General features: G+C 37.2%; 1 protein-coding gene across 1 annotated transcript in view; it reads left to right on the forward strand.

Annotated features, from left to right (window-relative positions):
- The window catches only part of Gabrg3 (gamma-aminobutyric acid type A receptor gamma3 subunit), a 599,312-nt gene extending 576,350 nt beyond the window's left edge, over positions 1-22,962 (forward strand). Inside the window, exons 7-10 of the mRNA XM_028785688.1 lie at positions 11,381-11,533; positions 16,983-17,179; positions 17,434-17,493; positions 22,567-22,962. Coding sequence (XP_028641521.1) covers positions 11,381-11,533; positions 16,983-17,179; positions 17,434-17,493; positions 22,567-22,848 — 692 coding nt within the window. The 3' untranslated portion in view covers positions 22,849-22,962. The remainder of the gene's footprint in view (positions 1-11,380; positions 11,534-16,982; positions 17,180-17,433; positions 17,494-22,566) is intronic.
- The last annotated feature ends 1,649 nt before the right edge of the window (positions 22,963-24,611 follow it).

The raw sequence follows: 24,611 nt of genomic DNA on the forward strand, positions 1-24,611 counted from the left end.
CTTGGCCTAGTAAGCCAAACTATGTCTATTTCCAATGCTATACATTTAGTTGTAGGTTTTTGTGGTTTCATTTTTCTTTATAGCTGAGTAATTTTCATTTGTGTATATGTTCCACATTTTCATTATCTATTCATCAATTGATCTGATGGATGGACACATGGCTGATTCCATTTCCTGTAACTAGAACACTAGTGAACATGGATATTCAAGTATTTCTGTAGGATGATAGAGTCCTTTGGATATGTGGACAGGAGTTTTGTACGTTCTTCACATGGCATTCTATTTCTAAGGGTTTTGTTTTGTTTTGCTTTGCTTGAGAAACATCTAGACTAATTTCCATTATGGCTATACTTGTTTATATTCATATCAGTCATGTAGAAGTGTTGCCTTTTTCCCAGATCCATTAAAATATTTGTTGTCATTTGTATTTTGTTTATTGTCTTTCAGACTTTAGTGATATGGACTTTTAAAGTAGTTTTAATCTGCTTTTCTCAGATAGCTAAGGATACTGAACACCTTAAATGTGTTTGTCAGCCATTTATGTTTCTTCTTTTGAAAAATTTGTGTTCCATATGTAGTTACTTTTTAAGTTTGAAGTTTTTTGAGAATTTCATTCAAGTAGATAATTTTTGCAGCATTTCTATTCTGACTTCTCTTCCTTTCAACTCCTTCTATGCCCCCCCAATCATTCCCTCTCAAATTCATGACCTCTCCTTCTGTAATTATTATTTTTTCTTACCCTCTCTCTCTCTCTAAAGACATAATTCACTTTGCTCATATATACATGTGTTTAGGGCTGACCGTTTGGATTAAATAACTTATCAGAAAGTTTGTCCCTGGAGAAACAGTTTTGTTCATCTCCCAGGAGCTATTGAATGCCTATAGCTTTTTACCTAGGGCTAGACCTTTTGAAATTTCCCCCGTTAACATTGACATGATGAGTGGGATTGCCTATATACAGATCTTGTTTAGGCAGCCATCTTGTAGAGATTTCAAGGGTGCAACTTTCCTCAAAAGGGTGTTGTATCCAGAAGACACCATCTTTTAGTGGGTCCTTGGTCCTCTAGTGCTTTCATTTTTTTTCACACACACCCCTTCCCAATGGCTTAGGTAGAATAGTCACATTGTAGATGAACCAATTAAAATTGAGCACCCAATGGTCACTTATCTGTGTTGGCCAGTTATGTATCAGTAGTCATTTCCAGCTATTTCAAAAAGAAGATTTGATGGGGGTGAGAGCTACACTTATCTGTGGGTAGAAGAATACTCTTTAGAGTATAATTAGAAATTATACTGGTTTCAGAAAATAGAGACTGAGGGTTCACCTCTCAGATTCTTGACCCTTCAGTGATAGGAGCTGGCTAGGTTTATAGTACCAGAAATGAATACACTCCTGTTTAGCAAGCCTTATGTGCAATTAGAAAGCAGTTGGTTACCTCAAGATAGAGGTGCCATGATTGCTCCATTGTGGATAACTTGGTCGTTGTTGTGCTTCATAGGCTTTACAGTTGTGTAGAAGTGCAGCTTAGTCTTTTCCTATGGCACTTAGAGAACACCTTCTGATACTATAAGAGACAAGCTTAGGAAAGAGGCTTTAAGGTCAGTTCCAGCTTGATTCCTGCAAGCTCTGTGTCCAAAGTATGTGTCAGCAATCGAGTTTTAACTTCAAATTCTGAGTGGCAACCAATGGCAGTGAAAATAGCCTATATTGTTTTGGGATTTTGTACCTGATGACCTGAATTTTAAGGGAGGTTTTCATGCTTGGCACAGAGGATTTGTTAAACAGGCTACACATCTTGCAGAGACTATTATCACCCTATGAGGTACCTAAAGACAGCAATATTCATATATGCAGTATTGTAAAAAAGTATATATTTTTAGAATAAGCTTATCTACAACCCTGCATAAAAATCAGATTCAAATGTGTTCAAGATCTCAATGTGAAACCTGAAAGGCTGACGCTACTAGAAAACAATTATAAACCATACTCTACAGTGAGGGGGTCCCTGCAATATCATACAGGGAACCAAACCTGTGAACAGATATGAATGAAAACAGTGCAGGTTGACTTTGTCAACCTGGATGAGACTTTGGAGAGTATAATGCCAGGCAGCTCATTGCCAGCATATTTAAAGCACAATACAATTTGGGAAAAAGGTTTGATACAGTGCCACACATTTCAGATGCACAATATAGCTTAAGGTGTGACTACACAGGAATACTCATTTACAAAGTACATGTGACCAGAAGTATGGATCCTGTAGCTAATAGGCCTAGAATCTAATGTATTCTCTGACCCAAAGCATAGAGGTCAGCAGGCCATTAATACTGTGACATCTACCCTAAGGATGGGTAGTCATTTAGAGAAGGAAGAATCTGAGATAATCATTCTCAGGAATGTGGATGAGATCTGCCTTCACAAATAGCAAAAAGGTCACCAGATCATTAACAACCTCCACTCTCAGTTTTCTGGACCAAATGAAGGTATTTGATTTTATCTCCTCCATTAAAGAGACACCCCCATGTGATTAACATTCCTGGTTCTCTTAGTGTTTCTCTGTGAGTACAAGGACCTCTGTGTCCCCAATATATCAAAATATAGGTACGAAAACAGATGCTTTGAATAGAACTCCAGCTGCTTAGGAATTGAGATCCACAATTGACAATGGGACCTCACAAAGCTAAGCTTCTCTATAGGAATGGAAACAATCAGTAAATCAAAAAGGAAGCCCACAGAGTGGGAGAGAATACTTGCTAAAAATACATCTGATACAGGATTAATATTATCCAGGATTTAAGAAAATCTCCAAAAACAAAGAACCAAAAAGAAAAAACAAATGCCACACATGAAAAAGAATCAGCTATGGATCTAAACAGACAGTTCTCAAAGGAAGAAATACTCACAGCTAAGAAATACCTTTTAAATGTTGGAAAATGTTAACAGTCCGAGAAATGCAAATGAAAACAAGTTTGAGATTTCTTCTGACTCCATTTAGAATGGCTGTGAGGAAACAACTGACAACAAATGCTGGTGAGAATGTGGAGAAAAGGGACCCCTCGTTCACTCTTGATGGGATTGCTAACTGGTGCAGCCACTGTGGAAAGCAGAATGGCAAACTCTCAAGAAGCTAATTGATCCAGCTCTACTCCTCATTGGCATATGCCCAATGATTTGATATCCCACTACAGATATTTGCACAGGCATATTCATTGCCACTCTATTGACAACAGCTAGGGAGTGGAAACAATCTAACTTTTCTATAGCTAATGGATGAAAAGTGAAAGTCACACACACACACACAGAGAGAGAGAGAGAGAGAGAGAGAGAGAGAGAGAGAGAGAGAGAGAGAGAGAGGAGAGAGAGAGAGAGAGAGAGAGAGAGAGAGAGAGAGAGAGAGTTCTATCCAATTGTAAAGAAAAATCAAATCATAGAATTTGTGAATACATGAATAGAACTAGAAAATATACGGAGCTAGCTCACACCAAAACACACACACACACACACAACTCACAAACATTACATGTTCTCTCTCTCTTACTTGTGGGCCCTTACCCAGAATCTACAGATTTAAGTATAAGACCTGAAGTAACTAGGAAAGCCGGGAAAGTAGAAAAGGATCTTATAGATAGGGAAAGAGTAGTAGCTAGATAGATACGACATGGAATACAGGAGCTGTAAAGGCGAAAATTCGGGAAGTATTTTAACAGAGGGGAGGAAAGATAACATAACAGGAGAGGTGTGAATGAGAGAGATAGCACTAAAGATGTAGCCCATTATTTAAGTAGATGATTTGTTTTCTTGATGTTTATTTTGTTCGCCCATATTGGATATAAACCGTATCTCAAATGTATAACCTGTGAAGACTTTCTCCCATTCTTTGAGCATCCTCTTCAAATGCTTGAACTTTTCCTTTTCTTTAGAGGTTTTTAATTCCTTAAGGACCCATTTATCAGTTGCAGGTCTTACTGCTGCTACTAGAGTCCTATGCAGAATGTCTATACCTGTATCTATAAGTTGAAGCTAAACTCCTATTTTTCCCTCTAACAGTTTAAGGGTATAAGGTCTTAAGTTAAGGTTATTTGAAGTTGAATGCTATACACAGTGGGTCTTCAGTTCTTTTCCACCAATATATATGTCTGTTTTGGTACCAGTGGCATGCTGACCCTATTACTATGTCTCTAAACTATAATTTGGAATCAGATATAATGATGACTCTCACAGTATTATTTTTGTTCAAGATTATTCTTGTTATCCTTGGTGTTTTGTACTTCTGTTGGAAGAATGACTGTCTTATTTTACATTATACACTTTATATATAAAAACAGTATATATTAATATATTTATTACAAATAATATATTAATTTATTTATCTTATAAATTATTTATATGCATATATAATATATTAAATGTTTATATCTATAAAATTTATAATAGGTATTTTATATATCATATGTAAAATAAAAATATATAATCTGCATTATATAAATATATAGAGAGAAATAAACTTACATATTTCACTATTATTCTGACTCATGTGTTTTAGATCTATATGGATCAAAATTGTGGAGTGTATTTTCCTGGGAGGAGCAATCTTTGTCTTTATCGTCAAGTAACACTTTTGTTTATTACTGTCATAGTGCACGTTCTGAAGCCAGCTGTCTTCAGAAGAGTGACATTAGCTCTTAATTGGCGTTGTATCTATTCCCTATTTTTAAACTTTTAATTGAATTATGTCTTTTTATCTGAAGTGGCTTTCACATCTGATAGAGTTCAGTCTTGAATTGCTGTTCTCTGTGTTTAGACCATTAGTATATAATCCAAATATTGATGGATTGGATAAAGTGTACTGTCCTAGCTTTTATGTACTCCATTAGCTCTGATTTCTTTCTCAGGTTTGCTGCTTTAAAATTCAATGAAGCATCCTTGTGCTTCCATTGTATCTTTTCCATTGACTTACTCTTTATAATGATTCTAAAATAGCTTAGCAATTTTTCTAGGACTTATGATACACATTGACCTTCTGGGTTTGTTTCCAGATTGCATTTTGCTAGTGTGGAACTTTTATAAAGGCATCTAAACAGCTTACCTCCAATATCTTCCCTGAAGCTCTTAGACAGTTACTATTTCTTGTACTCTTTCTTGTATTGTCAGCTAAAATATAAAACCTTAATTTTACCTTGAAGCAGCTATCTTTTAAATCAGTAAATTAAAAGGCTAGTGCTATTTATTGGATTACTAACACTTTTCCCCATTGATGTAAGTGACTGAATAAATCTGATCCTTTATCTTTGAATTGCTTCTTTTGCCAATTTTTCATGAACAAGTCAAGTGTCGAGGAATTCCATTAAATTCTATGCATCAGAGAAAGTTTTTTTTATTTTTTTTTATTTTCACCTTTAGAAATATATTCTTGCTGAGGTTAATTTTTGGATTCTTTATTCTGGTTTTGTTTGCTTTGGAGACTCCAATGAATTCCTTTCCTTGTCTTAATGGCTTAAATTCTGTGACCTTCATAGTCTTGGACATTTGATTACTTTGACCCCCGGTGGTGATGTTTCTTGGGAAGGCTTTGGAGGTGTGGCTCTTTTTGAGAGTGGTTGGCATCAGGGGAAGACTTTGAGAGTTTAAAGACTTGAGTCATAGGTTATGTATTCTCCCTTTGAGTTTGTGATTTAAGATGAGAGTTTTTGGCTCCTACTGCTATACCTTCAATCTATTGTCCTGGGCTCTGTGCCTGGAAACCTAAACCCAAATAAACTCTTTCTTCTGTAAGGCTGCTTGATTATGGTGTTGTTTTTAATAACAGTAATAGAAACATAACTAATATACTTGCAGAATTTCAGAAGCTAAGTCTACTACAAGCCTCATTTGTCTGCAGGAAACATGTTTCTCTTTTCAATAGACACATTCACAGCCTTGCCCTGCTATCTGAATCCCACAAGTCTTAATATGTTCATGTGTGTTTCATTATTAATGTTGTTTTGTATGTGTTGTATTTGTCCTGGTATTGAAGCTTTTTGGATTGGTCAAATAATCTCATTCTCTCCTTCTGTGTTTTATGAAATTCTATGTATATTAAGAACTTTGTTCATTTTGCATGGTTCTTTTTCACTCTGTTCAAACTTGTAAACTCAAATTCCATTATATTGGATTTGTATTGTATAATTTGCATTTACCTGGTTTTTTGGGGGGGCTTTTAGTTTTTTACTGCAACCAGTGAATTACTTAATCTCTCATACTATTGTATTATCATTTCTTTTCCATTCTTTCTTAAAATTTTTGCTGACCTGCTTTTATCTTCCATACCATCTATCTTTTCCATTAGAATGTTTAATATATGAAGTTATTATTTTAACTACCTTTTCCCTACCTCATTCTGTTTCAGCTGATTGATTTGATTCTTCAGACTGCTATTCTTGATTTGTTATATGCCCTATAATTTTATTTGTAAGATAGGAATGTCTTATATTAAAACGGAGACTGAAGAAAAGCATATTATATGCTTGAAAATAAATGTGGCTTTCATCTGGTGACCTTCAGTGTGAGAGCATTAGCACATTCAGTCAAAAGTTGGGCCAGAGGCTGCATAGCTGAGTCAGCAGTTAAGACTGCATGCTGCCTCTACAGAGGATCTGAGTTCAGTTCCAAGCAGCCCATGTCACATAGCTTACAACTGCTTTTAGCGATATACACATATGCATAAATAAAATAAAAATTTCTTTTAAAAAGGCAGGCTAGCTTTTTATTCGGCTTCCCACTTGACTTTGAATCATCCTTTCTGTTCCTTTCAACATCCTTGTTTACATTATCTCTACCTTGAGCACACTACTGACCCTTTAAGTTATTTCTCATGCTGGTTGTTGGAGTTAGGAGGAAGTGGGATACCATTTGATGTTTTAACTAAGTTTTAACCCAGTCTTTGGAGGTGTTTGTGGCTGTGGTTCCAATTCTTGAATTTGTTCCCACTCCTCCTCGAGATGTAACGCTGGGTTTGCCAGGTGTCCTTGATTCTCTCCAATCACAAAGCATTCTGCCTTTCCATATGTTCTACAAATAGACTATAGTTGTAGGTTTCCAGCTCTGGCTTACTAAATGAGTTTTGCTGTGTTTCTCTTACACAACAAGACAATGTGAGTGTGTGTGTGTGTGGTGTGTGAGTGTGCGTGTGTGTGTGTGCATGCGCATGCTTGCTCTCACATAGTACTCTGGAGTGGCTCTTTTCAAAATGTTCATAGTCTTTCTTTGGAAAATCTGGTCATTCTCTTGAGAGAAAAAAACAGCACAGGGAAGGTAAAAGGTAACTTTGGCCTCAAAAGAACTTCAAACTTTCATGACACCTCACAACTAATATTTGACAAGTTAGCGGTAAATTCACTCTGCATTTACTTACTGGATAATATCATGTGTGATTGTATTTTTTCCAGGTAAGCTGTGCTTAGAGGCATATTTTTATACTCAGTTTCTGTCTTTATAATTTAGATTAGTTGTTTTCCCTGAAAACATATCTCTGATAGACTCAATAAAATTTGTTAACATGCAGTTACTATAGACAAGTGAATGGGTTGCTCCAGTTGGCCAGAAATAGATTACATCATCCACGAATCCACTTCGTCATCATTATTCTAATGGCTGCTGTATATATACGGAGGAATCATGAAAGGATTGGCCTCAGCCACATTGTAATTTTTGTAAAATCTTGGGTTTTCTAGAAACCATTAATAAAGAGATTGTAACTCTTGGTTTTGGATTTCAAAAAGAAAATGAGTATTTTAGTGTAGAACAGTTTTCAGATTTGCAGAAAAATTGTGCAGATAGCATAGAATTCATCAGCTCCTCAGACCCAGATTCTTCACTTCTCTAAATTGCTGTAGCACGTCTGAAAACTAAATGAGCTAATATTGATTCAGCAATATAACATAAACACTGTAAGGACCAGGTTTCCCTCACTTTCTTTCAGTCTCCTTTTTACCAGTGACAGATATCATTCTGCATTTAGTCATTGAATCTTCTTAGGCTTTGATTGCTAAAAATGTTTGTCTGGGTTTCTTTGATTTTAGTAAACTTGATAGCTTGAAAAGTACTGGGAAGCTTTTATGATGATTACACTTCTGACAAACTGGAGCATGCTGGGAGATTCTTCATATCCTCATATCCTCACTCCTGCTATTCTTCGTTAAGCTAGCACAAATTTGCCTCAGTTATGAGTGTCTCTGCTGACCTCCAGCCTTCAATACCTTCTGTTCTTTGGGCAGCATCTCAACTTCTGCATCTCTCAGGATGCCCTCAATCATTCAGATTCTGGCATGGTGACTTGCCCTATAATCTCATTTCCCTTTTGAAACCACCAATCTGCTGATGTTCAATTTGTGTATCACATACCTACTCCTTAATTTTAAAACAAGTGTAAAAGTCCCTGGTTCTTTAGACTTTGGAGTAAAAACCATAATCTATGCTACTTTTATACGATATCATTTCATGCTCATGACCCTTCATCCAGTTAGGAATCAACACAGGACTGTCATGTCTCATAGAAATGCAGTCCTAAACATAAATACCCGAAACTTAAACATGCAAGTAAATGATTGTATCTAAAGGGAAAACTATCTGACTAATATTTAAACATCCAAATTTATTTTAAAAGATGCTTCAATAATAGCTACTTAGAAATCCAAGTAATTATCCTGAAGTGTTTTTTCTAGAGCTTAATCTAAATATCATTATATTAGCTGATTAACTTTTTATATAATTTGGTATACTTAAATTTTTCTATGTTTTACTTATTCTAATAACTATTACTTTAAGGATAAACTTATCTTTGAGCCTGAAGTAAAGCCAGGTTTTAGTGAACTTATCACATTCTTTTGTTTAAGGTATGCAATGCTTTCATGTTATTTTAGGTAACCATAAAGAGAGGATGCTGAGCTTTGGCGCATCTGGTTTTATTCCCCACTTTCTCTTCTATCAGCTTTAATGTATCTGGTTTTAAGTTGAGGTCTTTGATACACTTGGACTTCAGTTTTTCGCAGGGTGATAGATATGAATCTATTTGCATTCTTGTACATAGAGATACAAGTTAGATCAGCAAGATTTGTTGATTATATAGTTTCCGTTTTGGCTTCATTTTCAAAAATAGGTTACAGATCTAAACAGAATCAGTAATGGCTGAGAAGCACTTGAAATGTTCAACATCCTTAATCACCAAGGAAATCCAGATCAAAATGGCTCTGAGATTCCATCTTACACCCCTCAGAATGGATAAGATAAAAAAACTCAAGTGACAGCACATGCTGATGAGGATATGGAGCAAGAGGAACTCTGTTCCATTGCTGGTGGGAATGAAAACTTGTATAACCACTTTGGAAGTAAATTTGGTGGTTTCTCAGAAAACTGGAAATAGATCTACATCAAGACTCAGCTATACCACTACTGGACTTATAACCAAAGGATACCACATCCTACCACAAGGGCACTTGCTCAATTATGCTCATATCAGCTTCATTCATAATCGTCAGAAACTAGAAACAACCTAGATGCCCCTCAACTGAAGAATGGTTAAAGAAAATGTGCTAAATTTACACAGTGGAGTATTACTGAGCTATTAAAAACTGACATCATGAAATTTTCAGGCAAATGAATGGAACTAGAAAAGATCATCCTGAGCAAGGAACCACACCTAGCAAGATAAACATGAAATGTTCTCACTCATAAGTAGATAATAGTAATAACATTCAAGATAATCATACTGTAGACCACAGACCCAAAGAAGCTAGGTAATAAAACAGGCCTAAGGGGGGCACTTGAATCTCAGTTAGAAATGGAAATAGACTAGACATTGGGGGGTAGATGGAGGAAAGGCACTGGAGGGGAGGGATGGGAACAAGAGAAATGAGGTTAGGGGAAGACATGGAGAGAGTACTGGGAGAGACAACTAGATTTGATGAGCTAGAAACTTAGGAATTTGGAAACTCCCAGGAATCTTTGAGGATGTCCATAGCTAAGATTCCAACAATATGGGATATGGAGCCTGAACTAGCCATCTCCTGTAACCAGGCAAGATGTCCAATGGAGGTTTTGGGATACCCACCCAACAACAAAACCTTAGGCCCACAATTTGTCCTGACTACAAAGTGTGCTGGTGTAAAAGATGGAGCAGGATTTGAGGAATGGACCATAATGACTGACTGACTGGCCCTCCTTGAGAACCATGCCATGAGAGGAAGCCCACCCCGACTCTCAAAGATATTCTGTTATACTTGCAAACAGGAGCCTAACATAAGTATCCTCAGAGAGGCTTCTTCTAGCAACTGATGAAAATTCATACAGAGACTCATAGCCAAACATTAAGTTAAGCTTGGGGGATCCTCTACAAGAGTGAGGGAAGAATTAAAGGAACCAGAGGGGTCAAGGATACTACAAGTAAAGCTACAGACTAACCTGGGCCTGTTAAGGCTCATAGAGACTGAACCAAAGAGCATACACAGGATAGACCTAGGCCTTCTGCATATTTGTAACAGTTGTGCAGCTTGGCCTTCAGTGGGATCCCTAAAAGGAGAACCGGGGCTGTCTCTGACTACATTACCTGCCTTTAGATCCCTGTTCCTTAACCAGGCTGCTTCATCTAGTCTCAACAGAAGAAGATGCACCTAGGCTTATACAACTTGGTATGCCAAGTCTGGTTGATATTTATGGGGCAAAACCCCTTTCCTAAAGAGAAGGGGAAGAATGGGGAGGGGGAGAGAAGGAGAGAGGAGGGAATTGGGAAGAGAGGAGGGAGAGCTGTAATCAGGATATAAAATAAATAAAATCTTAATTTATAAAAATATAAAAAGAGTATGTAAAATAAAAAGACATGGATAGAAATGGACACTTTGTATAGAGATATATTTGTCTTCTTGTAATGACATACTGGGGCAGAACCAACAATACCATGTGCCACTATATAAAAATAATGGAATTATTACAAATAAAAAAGAATAAGATTAATTTCTGCTATAAATGAAGGAAAAAATCCTTTAGAATGACCCTAGGTCTGTTTGAAAGCTAAAGTTTCTTGTGAATCTTGGTATAACTTATGTGGCATACAGATGGTCTCTGGCAACAATTCCTTATTCCAAATTACCGGCCATTGAGTAGATGTGCATGTCTGTCCCCTTACCCATCAACATGCTTTAGTGTGACCTTTACACTAGTTAATGTTTAATAAGGCACAGGCATGGTACAGTTCAACAGCACCAGCATTTGATACTTTTTCCAATTAACGTTGCTGTACTTGTTTTCATTCAAGTAACTGAGTTTGAAATTTAAATTATAAATAAATTTCCTACACTATTTTAATCCATGAATATAGTTTTGATTTGGGGAATATTTATTTTATTTCAGGTGATTATGTTGTAATGACTATCTATTTTGAACTGAGTAGAAGAATGGGATACTTCACTATCCAGACATATATCCCCTGCATACTGACTGTGGTTCTGTCCTGGGTATCCTTTTGGATCAAAAAAGATGCAACACCAGCAAGAACAACATTAGGTAAGTTGTAAAAATAAATATGATCATCCACTATTTTGTAATTTTAATACCGAAACATTCACAAAATGTCTTCAATTGATGAGAATTCAAATGGAATTGGTTTTAAGAGCTATGTAAACCAGGCTAATTTTTTTAGTATCCAGGTTAGGTTTTTGTTTTTTCTCTCTTCCTTTTTTAAAGTAAGCTTTGTTTTGTAGTAGTATGTATAGAAGCACAAGTAGCTTTCTTCCAAGGAGGTTTCAAATATTTAACTTTTATAAAATTTACTTCTTAAACTGTCTAAACTATTAAAATGCTCATTACTGCTTGACTATTCGAGAATGAGTTGTTTCTTACAATGGGCTCCATATAACAAACAGGATCTGGTGCATTAGCTAAAGAGCCAAGGACCATAGTGAACAGAAACACCCATCCCAACCAAGTTAAGTTTATTCTAGGCTTATGTCATGGTGGGGTGGGGAGGTTAATGCCTGCTATGTAGCTCTTCTAATCATCACAGTTTGCCTAGTCATAAGAACCCTTGACTGCAATGATAATGGTGTTGTATGATAGAAGGCATCCTCAGCATCCTCTAAGGATATATTTCTCTAAGCAGTCACTAAGTAACATCAGTGGATTGTTGACTTACTTTGGTCACAGTCAGTTTGAAGTCTTAGTGTACATGCTTTCAACTAATCCTCCTTCCTCTCTCTGATACAGACTCCCAAACTCACTTTCACACTGACCTTGGTGCTACCATAAATACTGAAGCCTGCACCAGGCCTCAGATATACTATGTTTCATTGTTCTTTGAAGGTTTTGAAAATGTAGATGACAAGCAAGAGCAAGAGTTTCATACCATGATCAAGGAGCTCTCTGGCTAAAAGTGTATCAAAAGCCAGCACGAGCATCTTCCATTCCTATTTGCAAAATGTCCCAGTTTGAAATGACAGGATAAAAGTGTTTATATCTTCTTAGGACATTCTTTTTTTTTTGAGAATCTGCTACATGACAAATTCTGTTATGGTCTAATTTATGACTTGAAAACATAAAATTTACTAATTTCAAAGATCCTGCTAGAGGAGGAGTCTGATGTCATACTCTATTTGGTTTTTTAATACTCTAGAACATATACTTCCCTCATTTATATTTATCTATATGTGGCATGTATAAAAATCATCTTAAATAGATTATTAATAGTTTTTGAAGTGACAGTAAAACTTGATATTGCCCAAATTCAACAATAAAACCTTATAGGTAGATGATAGACAGATATAATTGTATAGACACACACATACACGCATATGCATGCGCTCACATACACACACACACATATGTATGTATGTAATTGTAACTTTTAAACACCAAAACTGCCCACATTTCTTCTATATTATTTTGAAGGACCAAGAGGCATTTTTATGGTAAATAACAACCAGCATTTGTTTTTAAATGTTTCTAAGGCACCCACAAAAATTACCATCATGTAAATGGTAAATATTGCAAAATTTGTATTAGTAATGGAGTATTAATGACTAAAAGCTAAATAAGGTTTTATGAGTATGTTAAATAAATAATGTGAAATACCAAAATCCCAGAGAAGACCACACCAGCTTCTGGTAGAACACAGATTGCCATAGTGCACCTAAGCAGATCAGCTTTGATTAAGATACAGGTTTGACCAAAATTCTTTTATTCCCAACAATCTGTGGCCAGTTTTGCCTTTTTTCACTGAAGAGAAGTTTTGTTTTGGCAAGTTCCTAGAAGCGCCTACATTTTCAAAATGATATATTTTATTTGAATTACTTATGGCACATGTTTCTATCTGAGTGTAGATATGTACAGGTGCACCAAGAGTCTAAAAAAGGACATCAGATCCACTTGTCCTACAAGAGAAAGACCCTACCTCATAAAGGAAAAGCATGGCCTCTGATATGTGGCTCATCTCTTATGTGAAAGAATGAAGACCAGGGCATTGTTAGCCTTTAAATGTTGAAATTAGAAAGCCTCCCCATTCAAACCCATAGAAAATACACTTACAAAATCTTGATCTAATAAAAGTACTTTGAATGAAACAAAAGCTGAAAAACTTATTCCAGAACACCTGTATCTACAAGGAAAAAACACTCAGGTTAATTAGACTAATAAAAACAGATACAAAATTGACTCTTTAAGAAAAAATAGAAATCAGTAAAAAATAGTAGAAGTCTGATATAATTAGTACTAAAAACTGGCTCCTGGGCCAAGCCTGGAAAAATAGACCTGAAATTCTCACAATACCAGGAGGATCATACGGTCAAAGCTAATCTAGGTTACATATGAGTTCTGGATAAATCTAAGCAATTTAGTGAGAAGGTAAGAGCTTACATCCTGATTCATAACCATAAGGCAGAGACAGCTAACTGGGAATGGCATGGGCTTTTGAAACCTCAAAGCCTGCCTCTAGTGACAAATATCTTCTAAAAGGGTCACACCTCCTAACCTTTCCCAAACAGTTCCACCAACTGGGAGCCAAGTATTCAAACGTATGAGCTATTGAGGTCATTCAAACCATCATGAGCAGTGTGTACAAATAAAAACATAAAACACATCAAAAGTATAGAGCCCATACATACACCCACACACATGTGTACATGCACACACACACACACACACACACATATACATATATATATACATACATACATACATAATACATACATACATACATACATACATACATACGCATAAGTATATATGTGTGTGTGTATCATATATACAGATAACAGTGCTCTCCATGTGCTATGGTTTAAATCTGAAAGGTTGCCTTATATATCATGTATTTGGAGGTCTGGTGCGTCTATCACAGAACCTTTAGGAGGAGAGGTCTGACTGTGAGAAGTAGATTAATTACCTTTCCAGCCTTGTTCTCTGCTTCATTGTTCAGTCTCCATGTAAGCAACTCTACCCCTTGATTCTTGTGGCTCCATTGTGAAAGGTCATCCCTGCTTCTTTGTTTGAACACTAGTTTTCAGATGGCAGTGCTATTTGGGGAAGTTTGCATACTTTTGAACACGAATTCTAGATAGGGCAGATGTTTGAGAGGCAAGTTTACCTCAGCCTACCATCTTCTCTGAGCTTCCTGGTTACTCATCTTCTAAAGTATGAGCAGACCACGTAGTAAGTTCCCACCTCTGTGAGCCTAACCCTGGCTGCCATACCATCTCTGCCATGATGTATTAATACTGTCTATACTCTGGACCAAAATAGATCTTTCTTCCCCTAAGTTGTGTGTGCCAGAGTTTTAGTTAGTAAAAAGAAAGGAACTAATGAGATATGTCTTTACTTGATAATAGAAAATCATCAGCTAGTAAATCTGGCACAGATTCTCCATATACAAAAAAATAGTTTCACACACAACACATTTAGTAAAGTCAACACTGTACAATTTCTAGAAGAAAATGTATGAATCTAATATTGGATGACATAAAAAAATCTCAAACACTGATAGTTTTAATGAAGAAAACAGGAATATTTGTGACATAAAATATATTTGAATACATATGTACTTCATGTTTTGAACAATATATACCATGATGAAGATTTGCTAGTTATGTATAAGAATGATATCTTCTCCAGTGTAAATCCTTTCCATTTAGCTTTGGTGAAACTATACGGGACTTTTGATTGTACATAAGAGTCTTTGTAATAATGATTTCTGGCAAAACATGTTATAATTATCACTTCTAATCACAGAAGCTAAATCCCCAAATATCAAAAAATATAGATGATACCAGAAAATGTGCCAGTTTTTGGGTGGCACAGATGTTATGTTAGCATGATCTGAACAGGTTTCTGATATATCAGCAAGAGTGTGCCTTGATGAGAAGAATACTTGCGGTAAATGAAAAGAGGAACTCGGCTCAGCAAGGCAACACCAGTGCAGTGGAGAACCAAATATACTTGTAGGACAGGAAATACTGTACTAAAAGAGACAATTCACAAAGCGTGCTGGGGGAAAGATATGTGGGCCTCAGTGTAAAGCAAAAGCAGTTTGAGCCACAAGGAGAAAAAATAGGCTGACAATATATGAGCACACTGAACTCAGTGTTTGTGAGCTGCCAAGGGATAAAATCTAATATTTCTGTTATAGATGTCCCAGAAGAAGCCAATAAGGCTGAAAATATACATTTCCAAGGCATGAAAATGATACGTAAATATTTCTCCAATTTTTCAAAAATGTGCATATTCATGATGCTAAATAAATTCAAATCAAGAGATAAATCCAAAGAATTTCAAGCTAAGGCAAATTACAATCAAACTCAAAAATAGAAAAATCCTTGAAAGTGGTAGAGAAAAAAGTCATGATGCTGCCTATAAGGCATCACAGGCTGAATGGCAGTGGGTTATCACTGAAGCTGTGGAGGCCAGAAGGAAATAGACTCTGAATTCTGCAGGCATTGAGAATCTAATATAGCCTGACAATCCTTATCTGTTTAAAGAAAATGTTCAGTAAAACTATATTATAACCATAGAAAAGTAAAGAAAAATAATGTATTTACATTTTATTGAAAGGGGGATAAATTCTGTGTACTCACTGGTTGGAGGGCCATTGATATGCTTTTCAGGGTGATGTGCACTCAGGGACATCATAGAGACTTCAGGCGCCAAAACATGACCTTAAAGATGTGGAAAAAAAAAAGCCTCAAGGAGTTTTACAAGAGGTTGAAGTAACTCATGGAACAGCAGGAAGGGAAATTAGACACAAGAAAATAAACTGAACAAATAGACAAAATGAAACATGATGATGTGTTCTAAATATTAATAACTGTGTGATGTAAAACACCAGAATACCACAACTACAACTGATAAATTAGAGTGGAAAATGTGAAAACTGGTCCATGAGTGTTTTAAGAGAAGGCATTTCAGAAAGAGTGATGCTGGGGCTGGGTAGAGAAACCAGGAGTTTACACTGTGAGCAGGAAAAAAACATGAAATAGAAGACAAGCATGGAATGCAAAACAGCATAGGACATACAGAAAAGTGATAGGCTGTAACTTCATCTAAAACCATTTCAAAGGTGAAATGCCAAACAATTAATTACTAAAATCTATTAAAATATATCAATCTGTTATATGTGTTCCTTGATATAGGATGCTATTATTTTCCCGCAAGCCATCATTTTATTTACATATCATTTTCATGCCTTGGAAATGTATATTTTCAGCCTTATTGCAATTTGGAAACGTGCTAGCTGTGCCTTACCTCCTGACCTTCAACTCACCTTATACACTGTGATATTAGTTGCTCCTTTCCTGACCAAGCTGACTGCAGGCTTCTCTACCACTGCCAAGTGTTTAGGGGCAACTGACATATATCACCTGCCTGAGACGACAGAGTCAAAATCAAAATCTACTTGTTACTAAATTTTCATGACTTTTGGCCTATCAGTCTTGACCTCTTGACAACCAGATGACAGCTGTCTCTTCTGCAGGCATCACCACGGTGCTAACCATGACCACTCTCAGCACCATTGCCAGGAAGTCCCTGCCTCGTGTGTCCTATGTCACTGCCATGGACCTCTTCGTGACTGTGTGCTTCTTATTTGTCTTTGCCGCACTGATGGAGTATGCTACCCTCAACTACTACTCAAGCTGTCGAAAGCCAACCGTCAGGAAGAAGAAGACATCGGTGAGTGTCAAAGATAGCCAAGGTTCGCTCAGTTGCAGCAGGAGGGTAGTTTAAGGTAAACGTGCTCTCAAATGCTGTAGTTCCCTTAAGGATCTTAGAAAGTGAGATAATCCAGTAGATGGAGGAACAAGATAGGGATACCTCCCATTTCTCTATGGTCAATGCCTGCTGGTTACAGGGCTAACAGTGCCCATGCATTCAAGACTGCAAACTTCCATGGTCTCTTTCTTATTCTGCTTTCTTTTTTTCTACAGTTATTACATCCAGACTCCACAAGATGGATTCCTGATCGAATAAGTCTTCAAGCACCCTCTGTATGTATAGCTTTACAGGTGCCACTACTTCTTAGAACTTTAAGTTTACATTGAAAGATATGGTCTTCATAAATGTGTACATTGAATTCAAATGACTACTGCATTTGATCCTTTAAAATGTATTTTTTACTAAAACAGCCAAATTAGAATAAGCACAAAGTGAGAGGAACATCCTAACCTTTCTACATGGGGACCTTCATGTAGAATGCATGCTTCTGGCTAGACTATAGATTTACAAGTTCTATGTATTCATGCATACTAAGAAACTAAATGATATTTGCTGAGGTACCTCTCTAGCCCAAATGTCTATTAATATTTTAGTTAGCAATCTGCCAGGTTAATTGTTATGTATGTCACATTTTAAAGACCAACTGAATTGTCCATAGTTACATAGCAATTATATTGAGGACATTAGCCTGCAGTTTGTAGTGTGATGTTTATTCTGGCTTCAGTGTCATTTCATGCTCTACCAAGCTACCAGCCACAACATGTTCCTCCTTCCCCTACAAATAGCATTCCTCTCTCAATTTCTTCTGAGTATTTTGAGACAATATGTGTCTATATATCAGCTCACGTTTGCTCACAACAAGTAAAATTTAATATGGAGAAATCAACCTCTATAGATGCTAGTAAGAAGGAAACTGGAATGAAAACATAGAAATTTCATTTTAAACCATTGATCTGGCTACCATTGTTTTCATTTGCCATCTTTATGTGGAACTATGACTTTTATCCTTGACTTGTGTCCACACACTAATTCCAGTAAATGTTTCATGTCACCTGTATATGACAGATTGCTTCTAAGCTCTTAATGAATGATGCTTTATATTTTGTGCATCTCAAACAGTTTTTAGGAGGAAAATATATGTGTTACTCTTCAAATGTGTATCATGGGGCTTTCACAGGAGAGTTATGGGCAAGCAGCTTGCCAGCCCTGAGAAACCAGAAAATGCTTCCAATGAGTGTTAGACAAGGCCATAGAGAAGGGAGGCTCAGAGTGACAGACACCAATTTGAGTTAATAGCCCAAAGCTCCAAGAGTATCTCTTCACACATAGCCAGGAACCTGAATATTGAGGGAAAATATTGATGTCTTTGGTGTAGAAATTATTCTACCAAAAGAAAAGGCAGGATCCTTTAGCTCAAAGAAAAAAAGAAGTCTTTCACCCAAAGAAAATCATGGAGTAAAAGGAAAGGTTGATGACCTAGAAGAAATTATGAAGTCAATTCACAAAAAAAGGGTGCCACTGCAGGTAAGAAGACACAACTAAGGCTCATACAGCCTACGAGGAAGGAGTGGAAAAAGCATTTAACTATTAAGTAGAATTTTCAGCATTTCAACTCTTATTTTATTTCATTCCCAGAAAAATTGAAACCTAAATGATAAGTCTCTAGAGGGATAAAGACAGAGCTCAGAACGTATGTGTGGTTGGAGAAAGATGCTCACACAGCCTTGTGTGTCAGTTCTTTACCTAAAATGCAAGGATAATGCTCTTCACAGGCATCTGAAAAGCAGTGGTCCATGGAGGATGTGGGGCTGTGTCATACACATGATGAAAGATGGAGTTGGACACTCACTGGGCCGAGGAAGAAGCATTCATTAAATCTCTTTTAGGCAGAGTTTGAAATACTTAAAACAATGGAGCAGTTACATAGAGAAAAGTGCTACATGGCATATAATACAGCCATGGAGGCCTTGTCACATCCTAACTTCTAGTTCAGTCTTATGAAATGGAATTCATTTCAAATTCCCAAGCTACCAAATCCTGGAGCTCTCCTGATTATTGCACAGAGTTTCTACTTGGTTTCATCAGCCTAGTGCTTCACTTACCTAAGTTATTACAAGAAATTGAGATTTCTTGTGTCCCAAGAACCTCTCCTGCTGCTTTTCCTGCAACCTCTGAAGTCACCATCTCTAGTGATTTGTCTCTATCAATTTGTCTGGATCAGTGTCTTCCTTCAAAGCCCACTGTCTCCTCTACCCACAGTCCACATTCATACTATCCCGAGGAACTGCATAGTTCACAGGGTTGAAGAACTGAGTGGGTGAAATGTCTGGCTTTAAAATGCCAAAGCACACATGAAAGAAAGTCTTTAGTAGAGTTATTGTCTACTAAAGATATATTTTTACCAAATGGAACTTGTCAGAAAGGCATACATTCTCAAATGCACTGGATAATTATGGTTTTGATACACACTTGAGCTTCAGAATCATATGGCTAGAGGGTACACATCCTCAACAGAGCTGAACATAACCAGTCTTCCACCTCTGCTTATGCCTCAGAGCTGTAGAAGATGCTACACAGAGGTGCTCTGAAAGTTTCCAGTGAACACTGATGCAAGGCTTTCTGATTATGACTGGACTTTTCCCAACATACATGTACACACATGCTTCCCATGTTCAAGGCTACAGAAGGCTTCATGGAGTAGGTTTGAATAATCAACAGTTTTGTCAGTTTGTCTCCAGTTACAATGCTGCATAGGCATGAAACTTGCCATCTTAATTAAATTCTAAACTTTACTTAAGGTAAATGTGACAGTGTCCCTGTAAGGAACATTTATATGGACTCTGACAAAACTGAGTACATTCTATGTGGCATGACCCAGGCTCTTAACAATACAGAGTGACCTCATTCTCAGCACATGCCAACCATGGCCACAGGAATCACCTACTCAACATGTTCAGAAATATGCTTCTAGAGCTGGGCACAGTGGTACAGGCCTGTGGTCTGAGGAGACTAAGACAGGAAAGCCAGCCTGAGATACACAATAATTTCCAGACCTGGCTAGTCACTGTCGTCTTCTCCGTCGTCGTCTTCTTCTTCTTCTTCTTCTTCTTCCTCTTCTTCTTCTTCTTCTTCTTCTTCTTCTTCTTCTTCTTCTTCTTCCTCTTCCTCTTCCTCTTCCTCTTCCTCTTCCTCTTCTCCTCATCCTCTTCCTCCTCCTTTTCTTCCTTCTCCTCCTCTTCTTCCTTCTCCTCCTTCTCCTTCTTCTTTTTTTTTGAGATTATAATAATTTACCCTTCCCCATCTCCTTCCAAGTTCTCCCATATATCCCTTCTTTTTCTTTTCAAATTCATGGTCTTTTTTTTTCATTAGTTGTTGTTATATGTAGGTATGTATGTATGTATGTATGTATGTATGTATGTATGTATGTAAATATATATATACACATACATACACACATACACACACACACACACACACACACACACACACACACACACACACACATATATATATATATATATATATATATATATATATATATATTCCCGACTATAACATGCTCACTCTGTATAATGCTACTTCTTTTATGTATGTTTCAGGGCTAACCATTTGTATTGGATAACCAATTGGTGTGCTCTTCCCTTGAGAAAACAATTTCTCCCACTCTCAACATGTCTTAGTGGTTCTTAAGGTTGAGACCTCATAGACTTTTTACCATTCATTTTGGCATATCTATTGGTGTTGGTCTGTTCAGCTCATGGCAGTCATGTTGGTGAGACCTTGTTGGTACAGATTCTGTGATTACTAGGAGATAAAACTCACAACAAGCTCCTTGATTATCTGGCTCTTACATTTTTCCTGCCCCCTCTTTCACAACAATCCCTGAGCCTTAAATTCAGGGATATAGATACACTTTAGGTTATGTGACTGCATTTTGATTGGTTGTGGTTTTCTATACTGATCCATGTGTTACAAAGAGAAGTCCTCTTGATGAGAGGTGGGAGCTATACTTACATGTGGGCAAGAAGAACAAATGTTTAGAATATTGTTAGTGATTATGTTGTTTTAGTAAACTGGTGGTTGTAGGTCATCTACCAAGATCCATGAATTTACTAGCCTTGTGTAATTGGCTAGGCTTCCAATACCAAACATGGTTTCTCTCTTGTTGAACAGACCTTAAGTCCACCAAAATGTGACACTACTGTTTCATGCTATGCTGTTCATATTTGTGGTTCATAGGCATTGAAACTAGGTAGAATTGTTGGATGCTTTCCTCTTTCAGAAGCTCAACTGGCATCTTCTGGTCCCATGAAACCTTGTTGTCATGGAGGAGGCTTTCAGGCTAGTTCTAGCTCAGGAACTTCTGTGCCTTGTGTCTGAAGTACATTGTAACTTCAGTAGTAGGGACTTACTTTCCACCCCTGGTGAGTAACAAAATCCAACAGTTATAGGCTGAATGTTTGATAGCCAACAACCCTTGTCAAAAAGTCAAAAGAAGGCTTCTCATGTCTGATATTAGGGGGCTAGTCCATTTTCAATAAGAGCCTTTCTCAAAAACAAAAATGAAAACCACTAAATTGTATCAGACAGGTAAGTCTTTCTAGTTGCTTCCCACTATGTAGTCAGACTAAACAATGCTTTTCCCCAATGGAACTCAGTGTAGAGTATGTGTAATAGCTCTTGAGGGGTTGACAGCTGTCTGACAAACCTAAGGGATTCACTGGAAACTTCTCAAGCTGGATGGTTCTGCCCAGTCCTGGAAAAACAAAAAACAAAAAACAAAGCAACAACAAAAAAAGCAGCAAGTCTTTAACTTTCCCTTTTTCTCCTACACTGACTTTTCCAAGACAGGAGGAGAGCCTGGGAGTAGATAGTATTCAAGCTACACGTGTTCAAGCTTTCTTCCTGGACTAATAGCAGTGCTTTCTCTCCATTTCAGTACATAACACGTACTACTGTTTGCTAGTCTTAATAGGTACCACATTTATCTTCCCATGTTATAACATCCATGTGGTTTAACATTTAAGGAACAAATCGATTATGTGTACATATTTGCTAATGGGTAACAGATTGAAACTTGAAGTGGCTAATACAATTTGAAAATGTATTTCCCTCCCTCCCCAAAAATCTGGGACACATTTTAAAATAGCAATATGTTTTTCTTTGCTCACTAAGCTGCAATGGTTCAATGAAAAGGTTGTGCCCAGTAATGGGTTAAGTTTGATGTGGGTGTGGCCTGCATCCATCTTGTCTAGTAGCAGACAGAAGTAGTATCTGTTGTTCAGTTCAAGTCATACTGTTCTTACTCACATTTTATGATTGCTCTGCTATTCTTGTGCCTGCAGAATTATTCTCTCCTGGATATGAGGCCCCCACCACCTGTGATGATCACGTTAAACAATTCCATGTACTGGCAGGAGTTTGAGGACACCTGTGTCTATGAGTGTCTGGATGGCAAAGACTGCCAGAGCTTCTTCTGCTGCTATGAGGAGTGCAAGTCTGGCTCCTGGAGAAGAGGCCGCATCCACATTGATGTCTCTGAGCTGGACTCCTACTCTAGGGTCTTCTTCCCGACATCCTTCCTGCTGTTCAACCTGGTCTATTGGGTTGGATACCTATATCTTTAAGTGCTGCTCTGAAGGATGACTGAAGAGTACTTGATTCATATTTTTCCTTCCACCATCCCCAGACAAGTAGTAACCAACCAAAAAGTCGCAGGGAAGGACACTATTCCAGTTTGTTGTGTTACCTTTCAGCAGCATGGGAAGTACCTGGAAAGTATTCCTTATAAATATTTCACTAATACACACTCACGTGTGTGCACGTGCACACAGACACACAGACACACACACACACACACAGAACAATTGCATTTTCAAGTGATATTCTTGCTAATCCCTTCTTCAACTGGTTGTTTGATATTTAGGAATGGCCTTGGATACAGAAGCTGCCAGTTACCAAGCAACGACACCTGTAAAAGATGCAAACAAATATCCAGGGGTTGTCTCAGAACCTCCCTATTATGTATCTTCCCTTTGTGTCCCTTGGCACCCATGGCTGTGTATACAGGGCCTACCTTAGTGGAGATACACTCATGATGGATGACCTCTCTCTGAGATCCAGCTTGAACTGCAGTCAGCTTTGGTCCCTTCTGTAAGGCCTGTTTGCTCAGACACTGCTGTCCTAAGGTAGCCTCTCTCTAACTGGCACCCTTCCTTCCTACCTGGGAGGTGCTCCTGTGTATCTGCCACAAGTTTCCATTTGTGGGGAAAACGTGTGATTTTAAAACTTTGTTTCTGACACCAAGACTGCTGTTTGTCTCTAACTCTCACAAAGTCGTGACTTTATTACAGACTGCCAAGCAGCAGTCCTATTTGTACCCTGGGTTTCTGGACTAGTTGCATTTGAGTTCAGCATTTCTCAAAGAGCTTGGATTTATAAGACCAAGTCTCAGTCTCAGACGATGAGGGTAGCTTACATTATTGTTAGGGATTTGGTAACTGTCTTCATCCTGCAAAGACTTGCAATGTGGATAGGCCTTTGTTTTGAAACTGCATTCCACAGTGTAAAATAACATACACCTTCATGTATTTAATCATGAACATTAACTTTCAAGCCAAACCAACCTTAGATGCAAAAAAAAAAAATGGGTGATGGTTATTGTCAATTACACATTTTGATGAGCAAAAATTGTTTTATACTTTGAAATATGGATGCATAGCAAAATCCCAAAGAAATCCCCCCAAATCAATTCTCTTTTGATATTTTTATAATGCAAAACAAATTTGCTTCTACATATTAGTTCTTTGCTATGACCAGATGCTCTTGTGCACTCCAGGTCCAGGACTCTTTTGAAGTATCCTCTATTGGTGACACGCACACATTTCCACTCATCAGCAGTGTCTTGGCACTATTACAGCGTCCACAGTAGAATCCTTGTGTGCTTTGCTCCGACAAAGCTAAACTAATTTTATTGAAAGTCATTTATTTTTCCATTTCTATTACACATACTATATGACTACTTAGAAAAAGTAAAACATCAGACAAATAGAAAATATCAAAGTGCTGACTACATATAATTTATTAGATGTATTTCAGAAACAATGGTGGTATTGAAGAGACCGGGAAAACTGAAACTAGACACTTTTGCTAATTCTTTCTAGTACTGTTTGTTCATGAAGAGGATGTTCAAATGGGCACAACTCTCAGTTGTAACGGTAATAATGGCTGTCTATGTGTGTGTGATATTCAGTCTTTTCTTTCCGAGTTTCTACTAACAAACTACTAGTTTGATAGTACATAAGGCTCAAGCCAATTGGATTTTAGTTAAAAAATTCAACTTAAAAGAATTAAAAGAATAAATACCCATAAAGAATAAGCTGAAGATAAT

The sequence above is a fragment of the Grammomys surdaster genome, unplaced genomic scaffold, assembly GCF_004785775.1.
Source record: "Grammomys surdaster isolate TR1022 unplaced genomic scaffold, NIH_TR_1.0 125319, whole genome shotgun sequence".
Taxonomy (NCBI): domain Eukaryota; kingdom Metazoa; phylum Chordata; class Mammalia; order Rodentia; family Muridae; genus Grammomys; species Grammomys surdaster.